Source organism: Papio anubis, chromosome 3 (assembly GCF_008728515.1).
Source record: "Papio anubis isolate 15944 chromosome 3, Panubis1.0, whole genome shotgun sequence".
In the NCBI taxonomy this organism is placed as follows: Eukaryota; Metazoa; Chordata; class Mammalia; order Primates; family Cercopithecidae; genus Papio; species Papio anubis.
This window is the reverse complement of record NC_044978.1, coordinates 79,584,452-79,604,756: the sequence shown is the minus strand read 5'-3', so window position 1 is coordinate 79,604,756 and position 20,305 is coordinate 79,584,452. Positions and strand designations below refer to the sequence as shown.

General features: G+C 37.8%; 1 protein-coding gene and 1 long non-coding RNA gene across 8 annotated transcripts in view; one reads left to right on the top strand and one right to left on the bottom strand.

Moving 5' to 3' along the window:
* The window catches only part of SEC24B (SEC24 homolog B, COPII coat complex component), a 105,460-nt gene that overhangs the window by 26,563 nt on the left and 58,592 nt on the right, over positions 1-20,305 (top strand). For 5 of the 6 annotated variants that reach the window (XM_031664365.1, XM_031664364.1, XM_031664363.1 and 2 more), the window contains exons 2-3: positions 1,898-2,641; positions 12,306-12,473. In XM_031664365.1, the coding sequence (XP_031520225.1) occupies positions 1,898-2,641; positions 12,306-12,473 (912 nt within the window). Of the gene's footprint in view, positions 1-1,189; positions 1,663-1,897; positions 2,642-12,305; positions 12,474-20,305 lie in introns of those variants that run through there. The other variant, XM_031664362.1, reaches the window with a different exon arrangement.
* LOC103884563 lies at positions 8,247-19,883 on the bottom strand. Of its 2 annotated transcripts, none has more exons than XR_001902745.2 (2): positions 19,795-19,883; positions 8,247-8,407 (listed from the first exon to the last, which is right to left on the bottom strand). It is a non-coding gene; the product is annotated as an uncharacterized LOC103884563 (long non-coding RNA). The 2 variants fall into 2 exon arrangements; XR_004182725.1 differs by having other exon boundaries at positions 19,702-19,868.

Below are 20,305 nucleotides of genomic sequence, written 5' to 3'. Positions count from 1 at the left end.
GAGATATTTGCCAATAATGTCAATTTTAAAAACATAAACCTTTTGAACTTCCAGTTTGACTTTTAGAAATTTGTCTTATAGCTTCATCACAAATGTTGACCTCATAAATATAAATTGGTTCATCCCCAAGATATTCATCAATGGAGATTTGGTAAATAATGTTATATCTCTACAATGAAGTACTATATGTAAATTTTTAAAAGAATAATGAGGATTTATATATGCTAATACAGAAGGATATTCAGCATATATTAAGTAAAAAGCAAGTTGCAGAACTAATATTCTTTTGTGTGTTTAAAAAATCAAGTAAATTATATACGTGCTTACATATGCATTACATAGATACATGGATATACAAAGGATGCATAATCATTAACTGTAACTATATCTGGGAAATAGGATATAAGCTACTAGACAGAGATTTTTACCTTATACTCTTCATTGTTTGAATTTTTTTCTATAGTGGGTATATTGTTGCTTTTATAGTTAGGAAAAATAAAAAGTGAGAAAAAATTTTTGGCTCTGTGCAGTGGCTCATGCCTATAATCCCAGCATTTTGAGAGGTTAAGGGAGGAGAGTCACTTGAGTCTAGGAGTTTAAGACCAGCCTGGGCACACAGTGAGACCCTGTCTCTACAAAAAAATAAATTTAAAAACATTAACTGGGCAGTGGTGTATGGGAGACCAGCCTGGGCAACATAGTGAGAGCCCGTCTCTGTAAAAAATAAATAAGTAAAAATTAGCTGGTCACCATGGTACACACCTGTGGTCCCAGCTACTCGGACAGCTGAGGTGAGAAATTGCTTGAGCCCAGGAGAACAAGGCTATAGTGAACCATGACCATGCTACCACACTCTAGCCTGGGATCAGAGCGAGACCCTGTCTCAAAGTTTTTTTGTTTTTTTTTTTTTTTGAGATGGAGTCTGGCTCTGTTGCCCAGGCTAGAGTGCAGTGGCCGGATCTCAGCTCACTGCAAGCTCTGCCTCCTGGGTTTATGCCATTCTCCTGCCTCAGCCTCCCGAGTAGCTGGGACTACAGGCGCCCGCCACCTCGCCCGGCTAATTTTTTGAATTTTTTTAGTAGAGATGGGGTTTCACCGTGTTAGCCAGGATGGTCTCGATCTCCTGACCTCGTGATCCGCCTGTCTCGGCCTCCCAAAGTGCTGGGATTACAGGCTTGAGCCACCGCGCCCGGCCTGTCTCAAAGTTTAAACTTCTTCCAGGCTGAGTATATTACTTGCTGATAGCTGTATAACAAAATACCCCCCAAACTTAACAACTTAAAACAACTACTATTTATTTCACAGTTTCTCAGGAATATAAACTTGGGAGCAGCCTAGCTAGGTGGTTCTGGCTCGGGGTGTCTCATGAGATAAGCTGTTAGCTGGGCTATATAGTTATCTCAAGATTCTACTGAGTTTGGAGGATCTGCATGAAAGCTCAGTCGTGGTTGTTGGCAGATCTTAGTTTCTCTTTGGCTGTTGGCCAGAGAGTTAAGTTCCTCCTTGCATGGGCTTCTTCATAGGACTGTTCATGACTTGGCAGCTTGTCTTCTTTCAGACTCAGGTATCTGAGAGAAAGAGAGCCAGAGCTCGACTCACCTAACATGGAAGTGACATATCATCACCTCTGCCGTATGCTGTTGTTCATACAGACCAGTTCTGGTACATTGTGAGGGAGGAGGACTACACAAGGGTGTGGATAACAGGAGGATTGGGGATCACTGGGGGCCATGTTGGAGGCTGGCTACCATAATGGGTCTATAACAGTGTATACCTTTTGTAATAAGTTGAGATTATGGAAAAGAAAGTTAATTGGGTCAACATTTAAATGGGGACTATTTTTAAAAATTAGTTATGTGTTTACCAATACCTGTAAATACTTGCATTTCTTTTTCAGGTCCAGCCCAGAATCAAATGCAGGTTCCATCTGGATATGGATTGCATCATCAAAACTATATTGCTCCCTCAGGACATTACTCTCAAGGACCTGGGAAAATGACCTCATTGCCATTGGATACTCAGTGTGGTGATTACTACTCTGCTCTCTATACAGTACCAACACAAAATGTGACTGTTAACACAGTGAACCAGCAACCAGGAGCACAGCAGATGTACAGCAGGGGTCCTCCTGCCCCTCATATTGTGGGATCCACTCTAGGATCTTTCCAAGGTGCTGCATCATCAGCATCCCATTTGCATACGAGTGCCTCCCAACCATACTCCTCTTTTGTGAATCACTACAATAGTCCAGCCATGTACTCTGCCAACTCTTCTGTTGCGTCTCAGGGATTTCCCTCTACTTGTGGTCATTATGCTATGTCAACTGTTTCTAATGCTGCGTATCCTAGTGTTTCATATCCCTCTCTGCCTGCTGGTGATACATATGGGCAAATGTTTACCTCACAGAGTGCTCCAACTATTAGGCCAGTTAAAGATAATTCATTCTCTGGTCAAAATACAGCTATCAGCCATCCATTGCCACTTCCACCTCCACCATCACAACAGCACCAGCAGCAGCAAAGTCTTTCAGGATACAATACTCTAACGTGGTCAGCTCCAGGCCTTCCATCGACTCAAGACAATCTCATCCGAAACCACACAGGATCCCTGGCTGTAGCGAACAACAACCCAACAATTACTGGTAGGTTGAATGAAAAGTTCACCAAAACATGTTTGAAAATCAATGCATTCCCAATTAAGTTATTATTTACATGAAGGTTAAAGGTGATATTACCTGATAGAAAAACTGGAAGTTTGTTCAGTTTATTGTGGTTTTTTGCAGCACCTCTTTGAACCCTTTCTTCTCATCCATTCCCAGTTAGCCACCGAACCATCTGCCTTGTCTAGCTTGTTTCCTTGCCATGATCAGTCAGCATTTATTGATCTATTTTATGCATCTGCAATAGTTGTCTTTAATGTGAATTAGATACAGGGCAAAATGGAAGGGTCTGTTTTGAGGATATGTTGGCCACTATTTTCTCTTTTATACTAGTTCAACCTTAGGACAGTTGTTTTACTAGCCAGAGCCCCACTTACTTAGAAAAGAGGATGATTTGCAGCAGTGCACTGGTTTCCCCAAGTTGGCCCCTGTTAGTGACTTTTGCAGAAGACATCTTTCCTGCACATAAACAGTGTTTCTCATTTTCAGATTAGTAAGTTAGGCTGAAAGATGGGGAAGGGAAAGGAAGATGCGTGAAGAATACCCTGGTATTTAGCCCTTCTGACCTTCCTAAACCAAAGTGTTGTTAAATTTATTCGTTTAAAAATTATGTATGTAAGACGTGGCTTGCTTTCTTTTTTTTTTTTTTTTTTTTGGACACAGGGTCTCACTTTATCACCCAGGCTGGGCATGATCTCGGCTCACAGCAGCCTCGACCTCCTGGGCTCAAGTGATCCTCCCATCTCAGCCCCACAAGTAGCTGGGACTACCAGGCATATGCCACCACACCCAGCTATTTTTGTAGAGATGGGATTTTGCCACTTTGCCCAAGCTGATCTTGAACTCACGAGCTACCGCACCTGGCCCAGTGTGGCTTTTTAAGTACAGTGTTTCCATAGGATATATTCATTTTAATTCAGTTTGCGAACTTGAATTTAACAGAATCTGCTCTTGAAGCAACTGAAAATGTATGTAAAAAAAGGAAATTGGTAAAACTGTGGTAACTTTTGGAATGATATCTTTAGCTGTGTATCATTGTCTGGATAGCCATGTGTCAAAGATGCTGTGGAAAGATATCCTTCTCTGGACAATTAGATTATTTAAAATCAGAACTTTAATATCAGACCCGAGCTGTTCATTTGAGATCATTTACTCTTTCATTGCTATGTCGTTTAGAAATGCTTTCAGCTACAAGCAGCTAATAGTAGTTTAAACAAAAAGGGGGTATTTTCCTCACAACACAAGTCTAGGTGGATGCAGTGGATCCAGCTGTTCTTGGTATCCTTTTTTCTCTTTCCACTCTGCCACCCGTAGCATGTAGGTTATAGAAACGAGATACTTCTGTACCTATAGACATTAAGTCAGAATTAAAAGTAGGAAGAAGGGAGAGGAAAGGGGACTGGTTAGTGGCATTGACAGACTTCATTTAACGGATCACTTGCCATAGCTATTTAAAAGACCATTCCTAGCTTCAGGGAAAGCTGGAAAATGAATATTAAGCCTTTTTTTTTTAGCATCCATAGTAGAGGCAAGCAAGAAAAAAGGGAATTAGCACTGACTTGGGTGAGTCAACTCAAAGTGTCTGTCACAGTTCCGAAATCTGGCTGTCTACCAGAATCACTTGCACAGATTGCGATTTTCAACTACAATTTACTGAGCTAGAATAGAATCTCCAGGGTACTCTTGAGAATCTATTTCTAACTGGATCTTCAGTGATGCTGTGAAACAGATCTAAATTTTACTGTAGTCCTTTTGTTTTACAAATGAAGAAAGTTATCCAAGTTGAGTTGGCCTGTGGTCATTAATGGTAGAAACAGAGCTTGGCCTGGAGGTCAGTTTTTTCTGTCTCCCTCAGAACCAGGGCTTTCTGTCCTCTAAAAATTCTGTTTTCCTCTCTCTTCTTTCAACATTGCATTTACAGATCCACTTATCCTAAAGTCCTTCCAACTTAAGGATTTTCTGACTTTCATGACAAAATAAATACAGGTAATTCCTATCTTAGTTCTGAGGTGGGAATAGCACCCTGGATGGAACCAATTTATATTGAAATGTGTCAGGGAAATATGGGGTCACTTGGCTAATGAACAGAACAAGTAATTGGGAAAGGCCTGTCATTAAGAAAAGATTGAATAAAGAAGGAGAATAATTATAAAACTATTCTCTGTTTGAATAACTGCTGTAATGAGTCCTGTAGGCAGAGAGGCAGGATATATTTTCATTCTTTTAATCTTAGTACTGTACTGTGAGTGCCATAATGAATATATTTTAGAATTTAATTTGTGTTCAGAAGTGGGGTTTTTTTCCTGTCTTTAGATTGGTAAATTACTTTTCAATTGAAGTTCAGAGGTTGACAAATTAAATATTATCTCATGTTAATATGACAAACGTGCTTCACCGTTTCAAAAAAAATAGAGGTTATTTTAAAAATCTACTTTAAAATTAAATATTGCCAAAGTTCCCAGACTTTCTCAGTTGATATATTTCAATATTTTTCAAGTGCCCCATGTAACTTAGTAGTAGTTCATAAGGTATTTGACACGAATCACTGTTTTTCTTGACAATTTAAAATATTCGTTGGAAACTTGCGAATTTGTTGCAGTGCCTTGGGGAGCCTAGGTAAAAGTACCTTGTGCTGGGTACAGGGTATGGGAATATTGCGTTTAATGTTCTAGAAAGTCTGGCAACATAATTGCTTTCAACACTCAAATTGTATTTTCACATTAAAATGAAAATCTTAGGTATTAAACATAGTTTTGTGTTAAATTCAACCTTTGAATAATTGACAAAAATGATTACCTTCTTTACTATTTGATTATACTATTTTCATTTTCAGATATACTAAAAGTCCTCAGTCATTTTATAGAGTTGGAGATGCAAAAGCATAAAGCTGAGTTAAGTGAATATCAAAAATATGACAGATGGATACATACTGTTACTTTTAGGCAGCTAATGAATTAATATTCAAAACATAGACTAAAGGGGACCTTTAAATATTATCTCATTTGCTTTATTTTAGAAAAGCCTATTAGTACATTATAATTCAGTACTAGAACTTCAATTATTTTATTAAAAAGTCCACTCCGGGCCGGGCATGGTGGCTCACGCCTGTAATCCCAGCACTTTGGGAGGCTAAGGCGGGCAGATCATGAGGTCAGGAGATCAAGACCATCCTGGCGAACACGGTGAAACCCCGTCTCTACTAAATATACAAAAAATTAGCTGGGCAAGGTGGCGGGCGCCTGTAGTCCCAGCTTCTCGGGAGGCTGAGGCAGGAGAATGGCGTGAACCCGGGAGGCGGAGCTTGCAGTGAGCCGAGATCACGCCACTGCACTCTAGCCTGGGCGACAGAGCGAGACTCCGTCTCAAAAAAAAAAAAAAAAAAAAAAAGCCCACTCCAAGTATGTATGTTTTGAGTGTTGCATTAGTTGTTAACTTAGGTTGCACTTTTGGCTAGTGTTTAAAAGGTGTCATTTCATTAGGCCATTTAAAAATTTTTAAACTCTCACTGTAGGTGAGTCTCTAGTATAGTCAAGTAACCTAGTATAGAATTGTAATAATAAGTACAGGAGCTCTTTTTTAGTTTGAGGTGAAGTTGCCTGAGTGTGACTTAGGGATGTAAAGGTGCCCATTTTTGACAGCAAGATGAATACCAAAACTCTGTAGATTCATTTAAAATAATTTTCTTAATTTGTCTTTAGTGTCTCTCTGTTTTACAAAGTACATGCTTTTAAAAATTAGCTGGCCGGGCGCGGTGGCTCAAGCCTGTAATCCCAGCACTTTGGGAGGCCGAGGTGGGTGGATCACGAGGTCAGGAGATCGAGACCATCCTGGCTAACATGGTGAAACCCCGTCTCTACTAAAAATACAAAAAACTAGCCGGGCGAGGTGGCGGGCGCCTGTAGTCCCAGCTACTCGGGAGGCTGAGGCGGGAGAATGGCGTGAACCCGGGAGGCGGAGCTTGCAGTGAGCCGAGATTGCGCCACCGCACTCCAGCCTGGGCGACACAGCGAGACTCCGTCTCAAAAAAAAAAAAAAAAAAAATTAGCAAGATAAGTCTTGTTGCCAATATGTAGAATTTTGCCAGAAAAATTATTTTGATTAAAATTGTTTTGAATATTTATTGCTTAATAAGAACCACATCTTGATAGCATATTATGAAACAGTAGTGTCTGATTAATGCTGTTTTCTGATGCTCAGTTTTATACAAAAGCATTTAAAAAGCTACTTGAGTAAAAATAATAAGCATTTATATAATTCTTCACAGTTGATCTTAGTCAGAAGACCGAGAAACAGTGTATAATTCTTGAATAAAAGTCCACTACACACATGACACTAAGATATAGTCACTGATAAGTTAAAAAGTCACTGATAAGTTAATATTTTATCTGTAATCTCTGGTTGGTAATGTGCTTGAGGAAAAGCAGAAGCAAATACCTTGTAGGACAAGATTATTTGGGCATAGAAATATAAGTAAGAAATAAATTAGACAACCGCACTGGAAAAATAAAATGCTCGTACAAAATACAAGTAGTGCAGTACAAGAGACTATTTTTAGTTTTGGAAACTTGTGTGATTACAGAGTTATGGGAATAGCGTAATTTTACTCCCTCACATACTTACTCCTTCAGTTTTTCTAAAGATAGTCTTGAACCTTTTTTCATCTTTTTTCAACTTTGTGCCCACTACTTGTAAATTTTTCTACGTGTTCTCCCTCTCCAAGCTGAGAAGATGAGATGTTCATCTTTGTGTTCACTTATTTCAGATTCTGGCTTTAGCTGTTACCCCCTCTCCAGAGTATCAGCCTCAATTTCTGCTGGACTGTGGCATTTGGATAGGTGAGAGGAATTAATGAAAGGAAAACACACGCCTTGTCGTGTATGTAATCAGCCATTAAAAGTTTATAAGCAAAGTGGTGGCACTATCAGATTTGTGTTTCAAAACTTCCTTCTGTGAACAGTGTAGTAGATAACTGGAGAAGGAAGAACCTAGAACAGGAAAACCAGCTAGAAAGGAATTATTACAATTACTAGGTGAAGGATAACTTGGACTGGATTCATTTATACAGAAGACAGATGACAGAGATGACTTCAAGGATTTGTTGATATAGTTTATGAAGGAAAAAGAAAAATACAGGATTACTTAAAATTTCTAGCTTGAACAACTTGAGTGGATAGTGATACTATTAAATGAGAATTTATTTAATCTCTCCTAGTTTCTAAAGAACTTTTTGCACGATTACTTAAGATAATGCTTACTTTTACAGGATTATATTAATAAAGGAGTATTCCTTTCAGAGGCCATCTACATACCTAATCCTCAGGTGTGTTATGCATGAAGAAGTGAATTCTAAGTAACTAACAGGGAACTAAGGAGCTACTAAGAACTAACTAAAGGCCCGGCATGGTGGCTCATCCTGTAATCCCAGCACTTTGGGAGGCCGAGGCAGAAGGATCACTTGAGCCCAGGAGTAAAAGTAAAAAATTAACTGAGGAACTGCCATAATCATCAAAAGAAGAAAATATTTATTCTTGAATCGTGATATCCTCTCAGAAATCACACCTCAGAAACTAAACAGAGCAACAATGAATTTTGCATAGTCCAGTTTTATGTATTGTTTCTTTTGTCAAATTCCCTTTGTGAAAGGAGCAGCTTCTTGGTTGGCATGTTTCTCTGGTCCTTAATGTTGGTAGGCCTTGTCTCCGTTCATCCAACAAATACTTGAAAGCTAACTATGTTCCACAAGTTGTTCTAGTGTTGGGAGATAAAATAGTGAGTAAAAACAGTTAATGCTATCCTCATAAAGTTTGCAATTCACTTAGAGAAGCAAATATCCAAATAAACACAAATGAATGTAACATTCCTATTATTATTTAAGCATCATGAAGCAACCGTATATGGTACTTGGTAGCATTACTTTAGGTGCATTTAGCCTGTTAGTCATGAAGCCTAGGGAAGTCTTCCCTAAGGAGGTAATACTTTAGCTGTAATCTGAAGGATAAAGTCTCCATGTATAAAATGAATTGCAGGTGAAGTAAATGTGTAAATGCAAAAAGGCAAAACTTTAAAACTTTTCAGAGAAAATACAGGAAACTAACTCTAGAAACTTGGGGTAGGGAAGGAATTTTTAAGCACAGTGCACATAATGCTAGCCATAAAGGATAAACATGATAAACTCGACTCATTTCTAATTTAAAACTTTTCTTTATTGAAACACAACATGCAGAAAAGAAAAACACAAGCTGCAAACTGGGAAAAAATGTATATACTTACAGTGTTTACCCAGAATATACAAGTACTACATAGAAATTAATAAAGACCAACAACCAAAAGAAAAATACTTGAATAGGCATTGTGCAGAAGATTAAATGAAAACATAATCTCATTAATAAACAGTGAAAAGCAAATTAAAACTAGAATGGGATATCATCTTATACCTAGTAACAGATGGGTAAAAACTAGAAAGTCTAACAATACCAAGGAATGGTGAGGATGTGGAATAACAGGAAACTCTTAGACACTCTTGGTAGGAGGGTATATTCATTCGTGTTTTAGGAAAATTTGGCATTAGTGGATTGAAAATAACCACACCCCACAACACAGCTATCCCTCTTCTCTATACTCTAGAGAAGTTCTTCTCATATGTGTCATATATGCCTCCTGTACATATGTGTCACCTGGGATCTCATTTAAAATGTAGGTTCTAATTCTCCAGGTCTTTTATGACTTGGCCTAAGACTCTACTTTCTAACAAGCTTCCACATAAGGTGTTGATAGTCTGTAGACTACACTTTGAATATGAGGGCCATAAAACACCACTTCCTGTTTTAGATGGATGCCTCTTATGGCAAATGATTTTTGTTTGAGCTACTGGACAAAGAGACTAGTCTGCTCTCTAGGCTCATTTCCTACAGAGCTGTCCCCAGGGCTGAGGGATTAGATATCCCTCCTGCACACCTCCACATATTTGAGCTGTGGCACCTATGTGTAGAAGCTCTGCCCTAGGGAAAGTTGCATGTCTATACCAGGGACAAGTGCATGAGTATTCATAGCTGTACTGTTTGTGAAAACAAAAAATTGGAAATAACCTAAAAGTCCATTAATAGCAGAATGAATAAATAAATTATATTCTTCCATCAGACTTCTGAACAGCAGTGAAAATGAAGTAGAGCTGCACTCATTAACATGACTGATCCCAGGAATGTAGCACAGGAAATACGGAAGAATACCTGCAGTATGTTATTGTTATAAAGTTTACAAAATGAGCAAAAATAATGCCTTGGAATACTTATATGTGTGGTAAACTATTTGAAAACAAAAGCAAAAGGATAATAAACATGACTCAGGAGCCGGCAGGGGAGTGCCTTCTGTGAGGAGCATATTAGAGCTTCAACAGTATTGAAAATGTTTTATTTTCAAAATTGGATGCTGAGTTCATGGGTATTTTATTATGCTTTATATATATACACATGTGTATCAATACATATACGTACATACACATACACCTGATATGATTTCATTGTATGTTTTTGAGACAGGATCTCCCGCTTTCACCCAGGCTGGAGTGCAGTGGCATGATCTTGGCTCACTGCAGCCTTCTCCTCCTGGGCTCAAGCTGTGCTCCCACCTCAGCCTCACCAGTAGCTGAGGACCACAGATCAATTTTTCAGTGGAGATGGGGTTTTGCCTTGTTTCCCAGGCTGGTCTTAAACTCCTGGGCTCAAGCAGTCTGCCCACCTTGACCTCCTAAAGTGCTGGAATTATAGGTATGAGCAACCATGCCTGACCCTAATTTTAGATAATTATATCTTTCTCAGTTTTTACTTGGATACTGTTAAATATTCTTAATCACTGTTTTATGTTGGCAGTTTTAGTGATAATATCAGTTATCTATTGCTGGTTTAAAATAACAATGATTGGCCGGGCGCGGTGGCTCACGCCTGTAATCCCAGCACTTTGGAAGGCCGAGGCGGGCGGATCACAAGGTCAGGAGATCGAGACCATGGTGAAACCCAGTCTCTACTAAAAATAGAAAAAATTAGCCGGGAGCAGTGGCGGGCGCCTGAAGTCCCAACTACTCGGGAGGCTGAGGCCAGAGAATGGCATGAACCCGGGAGGCGGAGCTTGCAGTGAGCCGAGATTGCGCCACTGCACTCCAGCCTGGGCGACAGAGCGAGACTCCGTCTCAAAAAAAAAAAAAAAAATAAATAAATAAATAAATAAAATAACAATGATTTATTTTTCTTGATTCTGTGGGTTTGCTAGGTAGTTCTGCAGGTTTTTCTTGAATTCACTCATGTGAATTCATTTTGCTGGAGGTTTGCGGGACTAGAAGATTCTAAGATGGCTTCACTCACATGTTTAGCAGTTGGTGCAGACTCTTCACTGGGGTGCCTAGGTTTTTCTGTATGTGACTATACCAGCTTCCCTACATGATGATCCATGCAGCATTTCAGAGTGGAAAGGTGTAAGCTGCAGTGTCACCTCGAGACTTGAGGTCTGGGACTTGTACACTTTTATTTCTGCCCCATACTGTTGATCTAAAGCCAGTCACAGGGTTTGTTCTGATTCAGAGGGTGGTAAAATAGACTCCATATTGATGAAAGGAACTGTAAAATATTGTGATGATGTTTTCAATCTTCCACAATGATAGTTTGTCTTCCTACTAAAAATGATGAAGCAATCAGCGTATTTAGACTACCTTCTTTCCCTGTTCCTCATACGTGCTTATGTTGTTTTTATACTATTAGGACATATAGCACGTTTTGTTTTGTCACCATGTTCCTATTTGTTTCAGTCCCAGAACTAAGATTGTTTATGTATATACACACACAGTATACAGAGACACACACATGTATATGTGCAGGTATAACTATGTAAATTTATTCAACATATCATGACTGCTCACCAGTAGTCTTTTGCCATAGGTTTTTCAGTTATCTCTCGGTTAGATAGTCTTGAAGATTATCTTCAATAACTTACCCAGTATTTCTCAACCAGGGACGATTTTGCCTTCTAGGAGACATTTGGTATTTTGAGCTATCACAAAGACCCACAATGAGTTGTGTGCACTTCATTCCAGAAGTTCAACCTTGTGTTATGGTTAGGCCCTTACTTAGTTACATGTGAAATAAGGCATCTGGTTAGAAACAGCAAATGAGAAGTAGCAGTTTACAGTGCAAAATGAGATCTGAACTGATTACTAGAAGTGTCAGAGACCACATTATTGCAGAGTCAAAAACCTCTTCCTCTTCTCCTGAGTCACCATTGCATAGTACAATAATCTGTTCAATAATTTGTATTCATAGAGATCATTAGTAAATAAAAGTTGAGTTCATTTTAAGAAGGTAAGGAAGATTGTGAAATATTTTAGGAAAATTGTCGTTAAAGTTTATTAAAACATTTGATGAGTAATTTTTCAGTTTTTAAAAAATCATTTGTACCACCTTCTTTTCAAGATATACTAGGTAAATGTGATACTATTGAAGTTTCTACAAGAACTTCAGATAAACTGTATTTTGTTAGTAATATATATTATATGTTATATAATTACGTATTATATTCTATACATTATATATAATATATGGAGTAATATATATTAATATATGTCAAGTCTCTGTGGATGAAAGTTTCTTCTCTTCAATTGCAGATTCTTTATCCTGTCCTGTTATGCAAAATGTTCAGCCTCCCAAGTCCAGCCCAGTAGTATCCACCGTTTTATCAGGATCCTCATCAACAAGAACACCTCCCACTGCAAATCACCCTGTTGAGCCTGTGACCTCAGTTACACAGCCATCAGAGCTATTACAACAAAAAGGTATTTGAGATATTTATTATTGTATACACACACAGACGCACATACGTATTTGAATAGCTGACTTCAAAAAGTTAAAACTGTAGGATCCTAATTTATAGAAGATATGAAAAAAAGTTATTTATAATCTCAATCCAAACACAGTTTTTGGAATATTAACTTACAGTGTCTCATATATGTTTTACATAATTACATACCATTTTGTATTTTGCTTTTCTGTTTATTACACATAGTTTTCATGTATCTATTGAGTCTTTATAGCTCTTTTTATGGCTAATTATTCATTGTGTCAATGTGTAATGGTTTATTTCATTCCTTTGTCATGGGACATTTATTTCTTATTTTTTAAAGGTTATTATAGTTTCTTTTAGGATAAAGTAGCCAAGACTTTATTATTTAGTGGCTCTCCATATCCTAGTTGATTATTTCTGTGCTTTTTGTTATTGATAGTAGAAAGTAAGCTTTGACACGATTTTGCAAATGAAAGGGGGTGAAAATGAAATTGTAACCCATACTCTTGCGTCATTGAAGAACTATATGATTTATTGTTTGTTTAATATTCTCCATGTGTTAAGTAAGTAAAAGGTAATAAAATGTGTTGTTTTGACCCTGCTTCCCCACATTGTTTCTTTTGGCAGTTTTTTTTTTTTTCTGTCTGGCTAAAATTCCAAAGTATTGATGTTTCAGGTTAATATATGGCATTTTTTATTTGATCAGAGATGATTGGACTGTTTTCAAGAATCTATAGTTTATATTTCCAGAGCAACCACTGTATTATTTTAGGGACTATACTCACTATGTAATGACAGCTCCTAACCTTGAGTGTGAAGAACCTTCTTATAGGTCTGAAACTGAGAAAAGTAAAAAAGCATGAAAATTCCTAGGGTGATCTCATTGCTTGTATCTGTTGAGTGTCTATGTGATCAACAGAGACCTTTCTGTCAATTGATCAGATGATACATTACACATTTTCTTACTTAGTTTTTTAGGAAAAGGAACTGCAGCACCAAAGAGTGTCTGTCGATTCTCAACAAACCAGTGGGTATACTGGAAATTGAATTTAGTTCTTAAAAGTACTTGCCTTCAAAGGGAAGGGCCAGTAGTAGTTTTGTTTATCATGAATCAAAAAAGTTTTTAGGATAGATCAAAGCCCTGACTAAATAAATGGTATCTTTTCTTGTTTTTCCTCTACATTGGTGACTGCCTTCCATTTCTTAAATGTTTTGCTTTTTTTGGCCTATTACATTGCCCCTGCTGATTTATTTCTTCCTATCATATTTTCTTTTTTTTTTTTGGAGGCGAAGTCTTGCTCTGTTGCCCAGGGTGGAGTGCGGTGGCACGATCTTGGCTCACTGCAGTCTCTACCTCCTGAGTTCCAGCGATTCTCCTGCCTCAGCCTCCTGGGTAGCTGGGATTACAGGCACACACCACCACGCCCTGCTAATTTTTGTATTTTTGGTAGAGACGGGGTTTTACCATGTTGGCCAGGCTGGTCTCAAACTTTTGACCTAGGGTGATCGGCCTGCCTTAGCCTCCCAAAGTGCTGGGATTACAGGTGTGAGCCACTACGCCCGGCCCCTATCATATTTTCTTTTTGATCGTCTTACTGTAAATACCATCCTACCGTCTTTTTATAAATATTATTTTGTAAATGGTTTGCCCACTAAACAATGACAATTATGTTTCTTCTTTTTTCTATTAAAATATATTTTTAAAGTAGAATAAACTGCCATTTATTGAGCACATACAATATATCAGGTATTTTATATCTCATTAATTCAAATATTAATCTTATGACATAGGTATTCTTCCTTTTTTACAGATGAGAAAAGTGAGATTGACAGAGGTTAGGTAACTTGCCCAAGACTACAAGTTAATAAGTAGCAAAGCAAAAGATTTTTAACTCAGGTCTCTCTGTCTTTTATTCTTTCTATAAAATAAAGCTGAATTTTTGTTGTCATTGGCTGTTGACAAACTAACTTGATTTACCTAAGGTAAGTTTCTTGCTTAAGTAACAGAAAATATCATACTGGAGACATCTGAATTGTAGTTTTTATTGTTCCATTTTCATAAGTAGGAGAATGGCCTCTTAGTGACTTCTTTGTCTTTGGATACATCTGGGCTACACAACCTAATTGAGTCAGGGCTACCACATGTGGTAGTGTAAATTGTCATTTGCATATATGAAGCTTCTTTGAATTGTGCAGTGTATCATCTGCATAGTGTTTACTGTGGGCCTGATATAACGTACTAAAGTGGTTAATACTTAAAAAGAGATTAGCTTTTTTTCTTCCAGCTGCAAAGACACCGTTGCTTAGTTGTTCTCCCAAGACTAAGCATTTTTTATCTGTTTTTAGGGGAGACATCAAATTTTTGTTTGAGTAGCCCCTAAAATTTTTTTCATAAACTACCTACTTGAACATTTTTTAGATTGATACCTAAATTTTTTCATCAAAAATTTAAATACTTGTAGTTATGTAATTTTTAATGTATATGCTGGCTGACTTTTAAAACAGACATGTTACATTATTCTTTCAAATGTACCCTTTGGAATGATACCTACCATCCTTTTGCAAAAAACACGAATAGCCCTTCTTTAACATTTGAAAAGTTTAGATTTTTCATTTTTCTCTTTGATGGCATATCTCCTTTCCTTAATGAAATAATAAAATATATTCTTCTACTAGAAACTCTTTTATCACTCTATTGTGCTTTTCCATGACAATAATGTATAAATTGAAATGTTAAAATGTGTTTCATTATCTATGACTTTAAGTCTCTAAATAGTATTTTTTCTTTTGAATGAAGCCATCAGTCATTACAACTTTTTCTCTCTCTCTCTCTTTTGAGACAGACTCACTCTGTCACCTAGGCTGGAGTGCAGTGGCATGATCTTGGGTCACTGCAACCTCTACCTCCCAGATGCAAGTGATTTTTATGTCTCAGCTTCCTGAGTAGCTGGGATTACATGCATACGCCAACATGCCTGGCTAATTTTTGTATTTTTAGTAGAGATGGGGTTTCACCATGTTGACCAGGCTGGTCTCAAACTCCTGGCCTCAAGTGATCTGCTTGCCTAGGCCTCCCAAAGTGCTGGGATTACAGGTGTGACCATTGTGCCTGGCCAATCACTACAACTTTTACTGTTGGCATAAAATTGGTCAAAACAACGTAAACATCATGAATTTTGGTATTTATGTAAAGTACATTTTTATCGGAAATACATCTTTAAGTGAAATGAATGGGCTTTCTCCTCTCCCCACTATAGCTTTGTATCTGAGTTGAATATGATTCATTGTTAGAATATGATAATGTTCAGATAAGTTTCATTCTTAGTTTTTATTTTCATGCACATAATTGCTGAGAAGCATTGTTCACATAAAGTAGATTAGAATTATATTGGAAGAGTTCTGCTAAAGCAGTATCATTCTGTTTTACTTAATTTTGCTTTTACTCTTTTTACCCTTCTGAGTTACATGTCAGAAATTATTGTTTGTTAGATTTTATTTTCCAGGTGATAGTTAACATTATTATTTCATATAGCAGTTTGTAATTTGCAAATCCCTTTAACTTTTTCTATCTGTATTATTGTCTCATCAGATGGAACAAGCATGTCATATGTTATCTTCCTTTTATAAGTGAGGAAATTGAAGTTTAGAGAGGTTACATGTCTTACCTAAAGACCTGCAGAGTTGGTAGGAGAGGTACCCAGGCCCATTGCACACCTTTTGCCTTCAAACTCAGTACTTGTTTTAGTCTATTAGCAGTTATTCAGAATATTTTGAATTTTCTTCTACCATGGCCAATATATCTTACCATACTGTTTATTTATTTATTTATTTTGAGACAGGGTCTTGTTCTCTTGCCTGGGCTGGAGTGCAGTGACTCAGCTCACTGCAGCCTTGACCTTTGAGCCTACTGGGGCTCAAGCGATATTCCCACCTCAGCCTCCTGAGTAGCTAAGGCCACAGGCACACACCACCACATCTGACTAATTTTTTAACAAATTATTTGTAGAGATGAGGTCTTACTGCGTTGCCCAGGCTGGTCTTGAACTCCCAGGCTCAAGTGATTCTCCTGCCTTGGCCTCCCAGAGTGCTGAGATTACAGGTGTGAGCCACTGTGCCTGGATACCATACCCTATAAATGTGTTTTTTATCAAAAACAAGCTGTGATACAGGCCATTTATTTTATGGATGATATCTCCATATCCTGATTGGCAGAAGCAGTCCTCAAAACATAACAAAGCATATGCTACTAAGTACTAACAGATGCACTTGTTGGTAAATATTTTTTTGTTAAAAAGATGTAGAAAGTGTTAAATATTTTATAAAATATAAAAATTAAGAATTGACTATATTTTATCATGAAAAGGTTGTAAAATATTTTATTGCACATGTCACATTGACTCTGAAATCACAGAATTTTTATCTGTGAGTTTTAGTATGTCTTAAAAACACTTGGTAGTCCTAGGAAGTACTCCATTTGTTTTTAAAATAATTCCAACCAGGCATGGTGGCTCACGCCTGTAATCCCAGCACTTTGGGAGGCGAAGGTGGGTGGATCATTTGACGTCAGGAGTTCGAGACCAGCCTGGCCAACATGGTGAAACCCTGTCTCTACTAAAAATATAAAAAAAATAGCTGGGCATGGTGGCACACGCCTGTAATCCCAGCTACTTGGGAGGCTGAGGCAGGAGAATCGCTTGAACTGGGGAGGCAGAGGTTGCAGTGAGCTGAGATCATGCCACTGCACTCCAGCCTGGGTGACAGAGCAAGACTCCGTCTCAAAAAAAAATAAAATAAAATAAAAAAAGAAAAAGAAAAAGAAAAAACAAGTAAAATAATTAGTAGGACTGAGTGTGCCAGTCAGGTTAGTGGGAGGTTTTTTTCCCCTAATGATGTGTCCTAAAAAGAACAGCTGAAAATAATTTTAATTCAATATATACAAAAAGATGTTTTTGAAGTTAGTGATATAGCTCACATTTATTTCATATTTAGTATGTGTCATGCACCATTCTAAGCATTTGAAATATATTAACTCATTTAATCCTTACCACAACCATTTGAAGTTTTACCCCATTTTATAGATAATGTAAGTGAAGAACAGAGGTTAGTAACTTGCTCAAGGACATACCAGTAGTAAGTGATAGAACCTGGAGTTGAACTCGGAGTCCCCATCTTTATCCACAATGTCATGCTCTTTCTCTGTTCAGTATTTCCTACTGTGTACTTTATATAAGAGGCTTGTATACATTAGAGCAATGTGTCATAGTAAGAATTAGGATAAACTAAGGTCATGTGTTTCCTTTGTAAAGTAAAAGAAAGGCTGTCATTAACACGGGCACTTTTTTAGGTGGATAAGTTTGAGGAAAGAGAGTATTTATGGGAATCGACATCTGAAAATTGATTTCCTTAAAACCATTCTTTTGTGGGGACCCTTGAAAAGTCTTCTAGTGTGTACACCTAGTTTCCAGTTCAGGAAAGAGAGCAGCTACTCAAAAGTCTGAACTCCTGAATTTAAAAAAGCTAATCTCCACAAGAGATTTGTTCTGTTAAGATTAGTTTGATTTATTCCCGGTATAGCTGTATCTAGGGAACACTGAAGAATATTAAGCAGCACCAAGGATATGTTCTCCTGGAAAGGTTTGCCTGAGGGTACTTTAATGGTAGGTAATTTAAACTAAATGTCTTTTCGAAAATATTGGGACCCTTTGAATAACAGAGTGCTACGTCATGTTAGAGTCTATAAAGTGTTTCATGTTTCTTGGTTTAGTAGATTTATACCTTGGAAGCTCTGGTTAAGATAGAATAAATTATGATATAACATTTCTTTTCCATTTGGTGGTGGTAGAGTAGATACTCAGTGTACATACATTTCTACAGTGAGTTTCAGGCTGAGCTCTGGGAAAGGATGTCCTATTTTACCACCTTATATATTTGAGCTTTGTATCTCATACATAGAGTTTGGCTCTTAAAGAGAATCTGAATTAGAGGCACTTCAGGAAGCATTCACGTATCCTAGAATAGATGACTTGGCCGTCAACCCCTTGCCGGCTGTAGCTCCCCATTTGTTGTAGTCCGTATGTGCTATACCCAACCTAGAGCAGGGTGCCTTGCCTGGCTAATTTGTTTTTTACTTTTTACAGAGATGGGGGGTCTCAATATGTTGCCCAGGCTGGTCTTGAACTCCCAGCTTCAAGTGATACTCCTGCCTGAGCCTCCCTAAGTGCTCAAATTATAGACATGAGCCATTGTGCTTGGCTCAAATTTTTATTTTAATTGGGCTTTTTTTGTCAGAAGAATGTGCCACTCTGAATTTGTTTTTGGTATTAAGTTTGTTTCTTGTATTACCTGAACCTATTTTACGTTGATTTTTATTTTCCCAGATGAATTTGTGATGCTGCTATTTTACCGATTTTAAAAGATGTTTCAGCGAAGCTAGCAGATTTTTCCATGACTTTTTAGTCATTGTTGAAAGATCAAAGCTTCATTCATCTACAGTTTAACCTTTGCTTCTACCAACTCAAATTTTTTTCTTAATAGCTTTTTTCTTACTCTAGAGAAGAGTTGTTTACCCATGCTAATCAAGTATGCTAGTCACCTGAAAAAAAAATAAAGAAAGCGTTAGAGCACTACCATGCATGTGATTTTGGCGAGGCAGGGCTTCATTGTACCCCCAATATTAGGAAATGTTCTTGAAAATCCCCACTATGTTTTTGGGCTTTCTTTTTTCTTTTTTTTCAAAGTAGAGCTGTGAGATTTTCCGTACAAGGATGTTTATTCTTATTTATGAAGTGTTTTCATTTTCTTTTTTTCTTTTTTTTTGAGATGGAGTCTCGCTCTGTCACTAGGCTGGAGTACAGTGGCACAATTTCTGCTCACTGCTACCTCTGCCTCCCGGGAGAGGCGATTCTCCTGCCTCAGCCTCCCGAGTAGCTGGGACTACAGGCGTGCGCCACCACGGCCAGCTAATTTTTGTATTTTTAGTAGAGATGGAGTTTCACCAGGATGGTCTCAATCTCTTAACCTCATGATCCACCCGCCTCAGCCTCCCAACTGCTGGGATTACAGGCGTGAGCCACTGCGCCCAGCCTTCTTTTTCTATTAAGATTATTTTATTTTCCCTGTTAAAAATTGTATAGATGTTAATTTTTGAAGTCCTGATTCTACCAGATCAAATAATAGAAATACCCAATTACATTTTTTAAAGGGAGGTAGTATACAGTTACCATTATCAGTTTATTATGCCCTTTTCCACAGAATCTGCCTTCTCTTGGTGTATTTCACAAAGGATCAGTCTTAATCACCTGCTTCAGACTCACATGTAGGCAATAGGATGACACTGACATGACTGGCTGTCTCAGAAAATTCAGTTTTCTGTAATTCTCACACTTGTATGGTCACAGTTAATAAGTCTCCCAGCCCCCCTGCCCCGTCGACCCCCCACTCCCAGAGTATCTACTGTTAGCAGAGAACTATGCCGAATACAGTTTTTTTCTTTAACTGTCATTCTTTTTCTGTTATGGGAACTGAGTTTACCATCAAGGTAACATTAGCAGAAGGAAGGTACCAAGTATGTGTTTTGTATGCTGTACAAAATCAGTTCACTATAATGATCACTGCCCACCAAAAATGCACAGTCCCAAAGGAAATATATCACAGGGCCATAAGGTCAAAGAAAATAAACATGTATAGAGTTCAGTAAACTTTTCAGAGAATATTATTGCAGCTTCCTAAATACTAACTGTATTGGACAATACATGAGAGATACCTTTTCACACTTAAGCCAGTTCATATTAAAGTTGCTTTTACTAAACTGCTTTGCAGAGATTT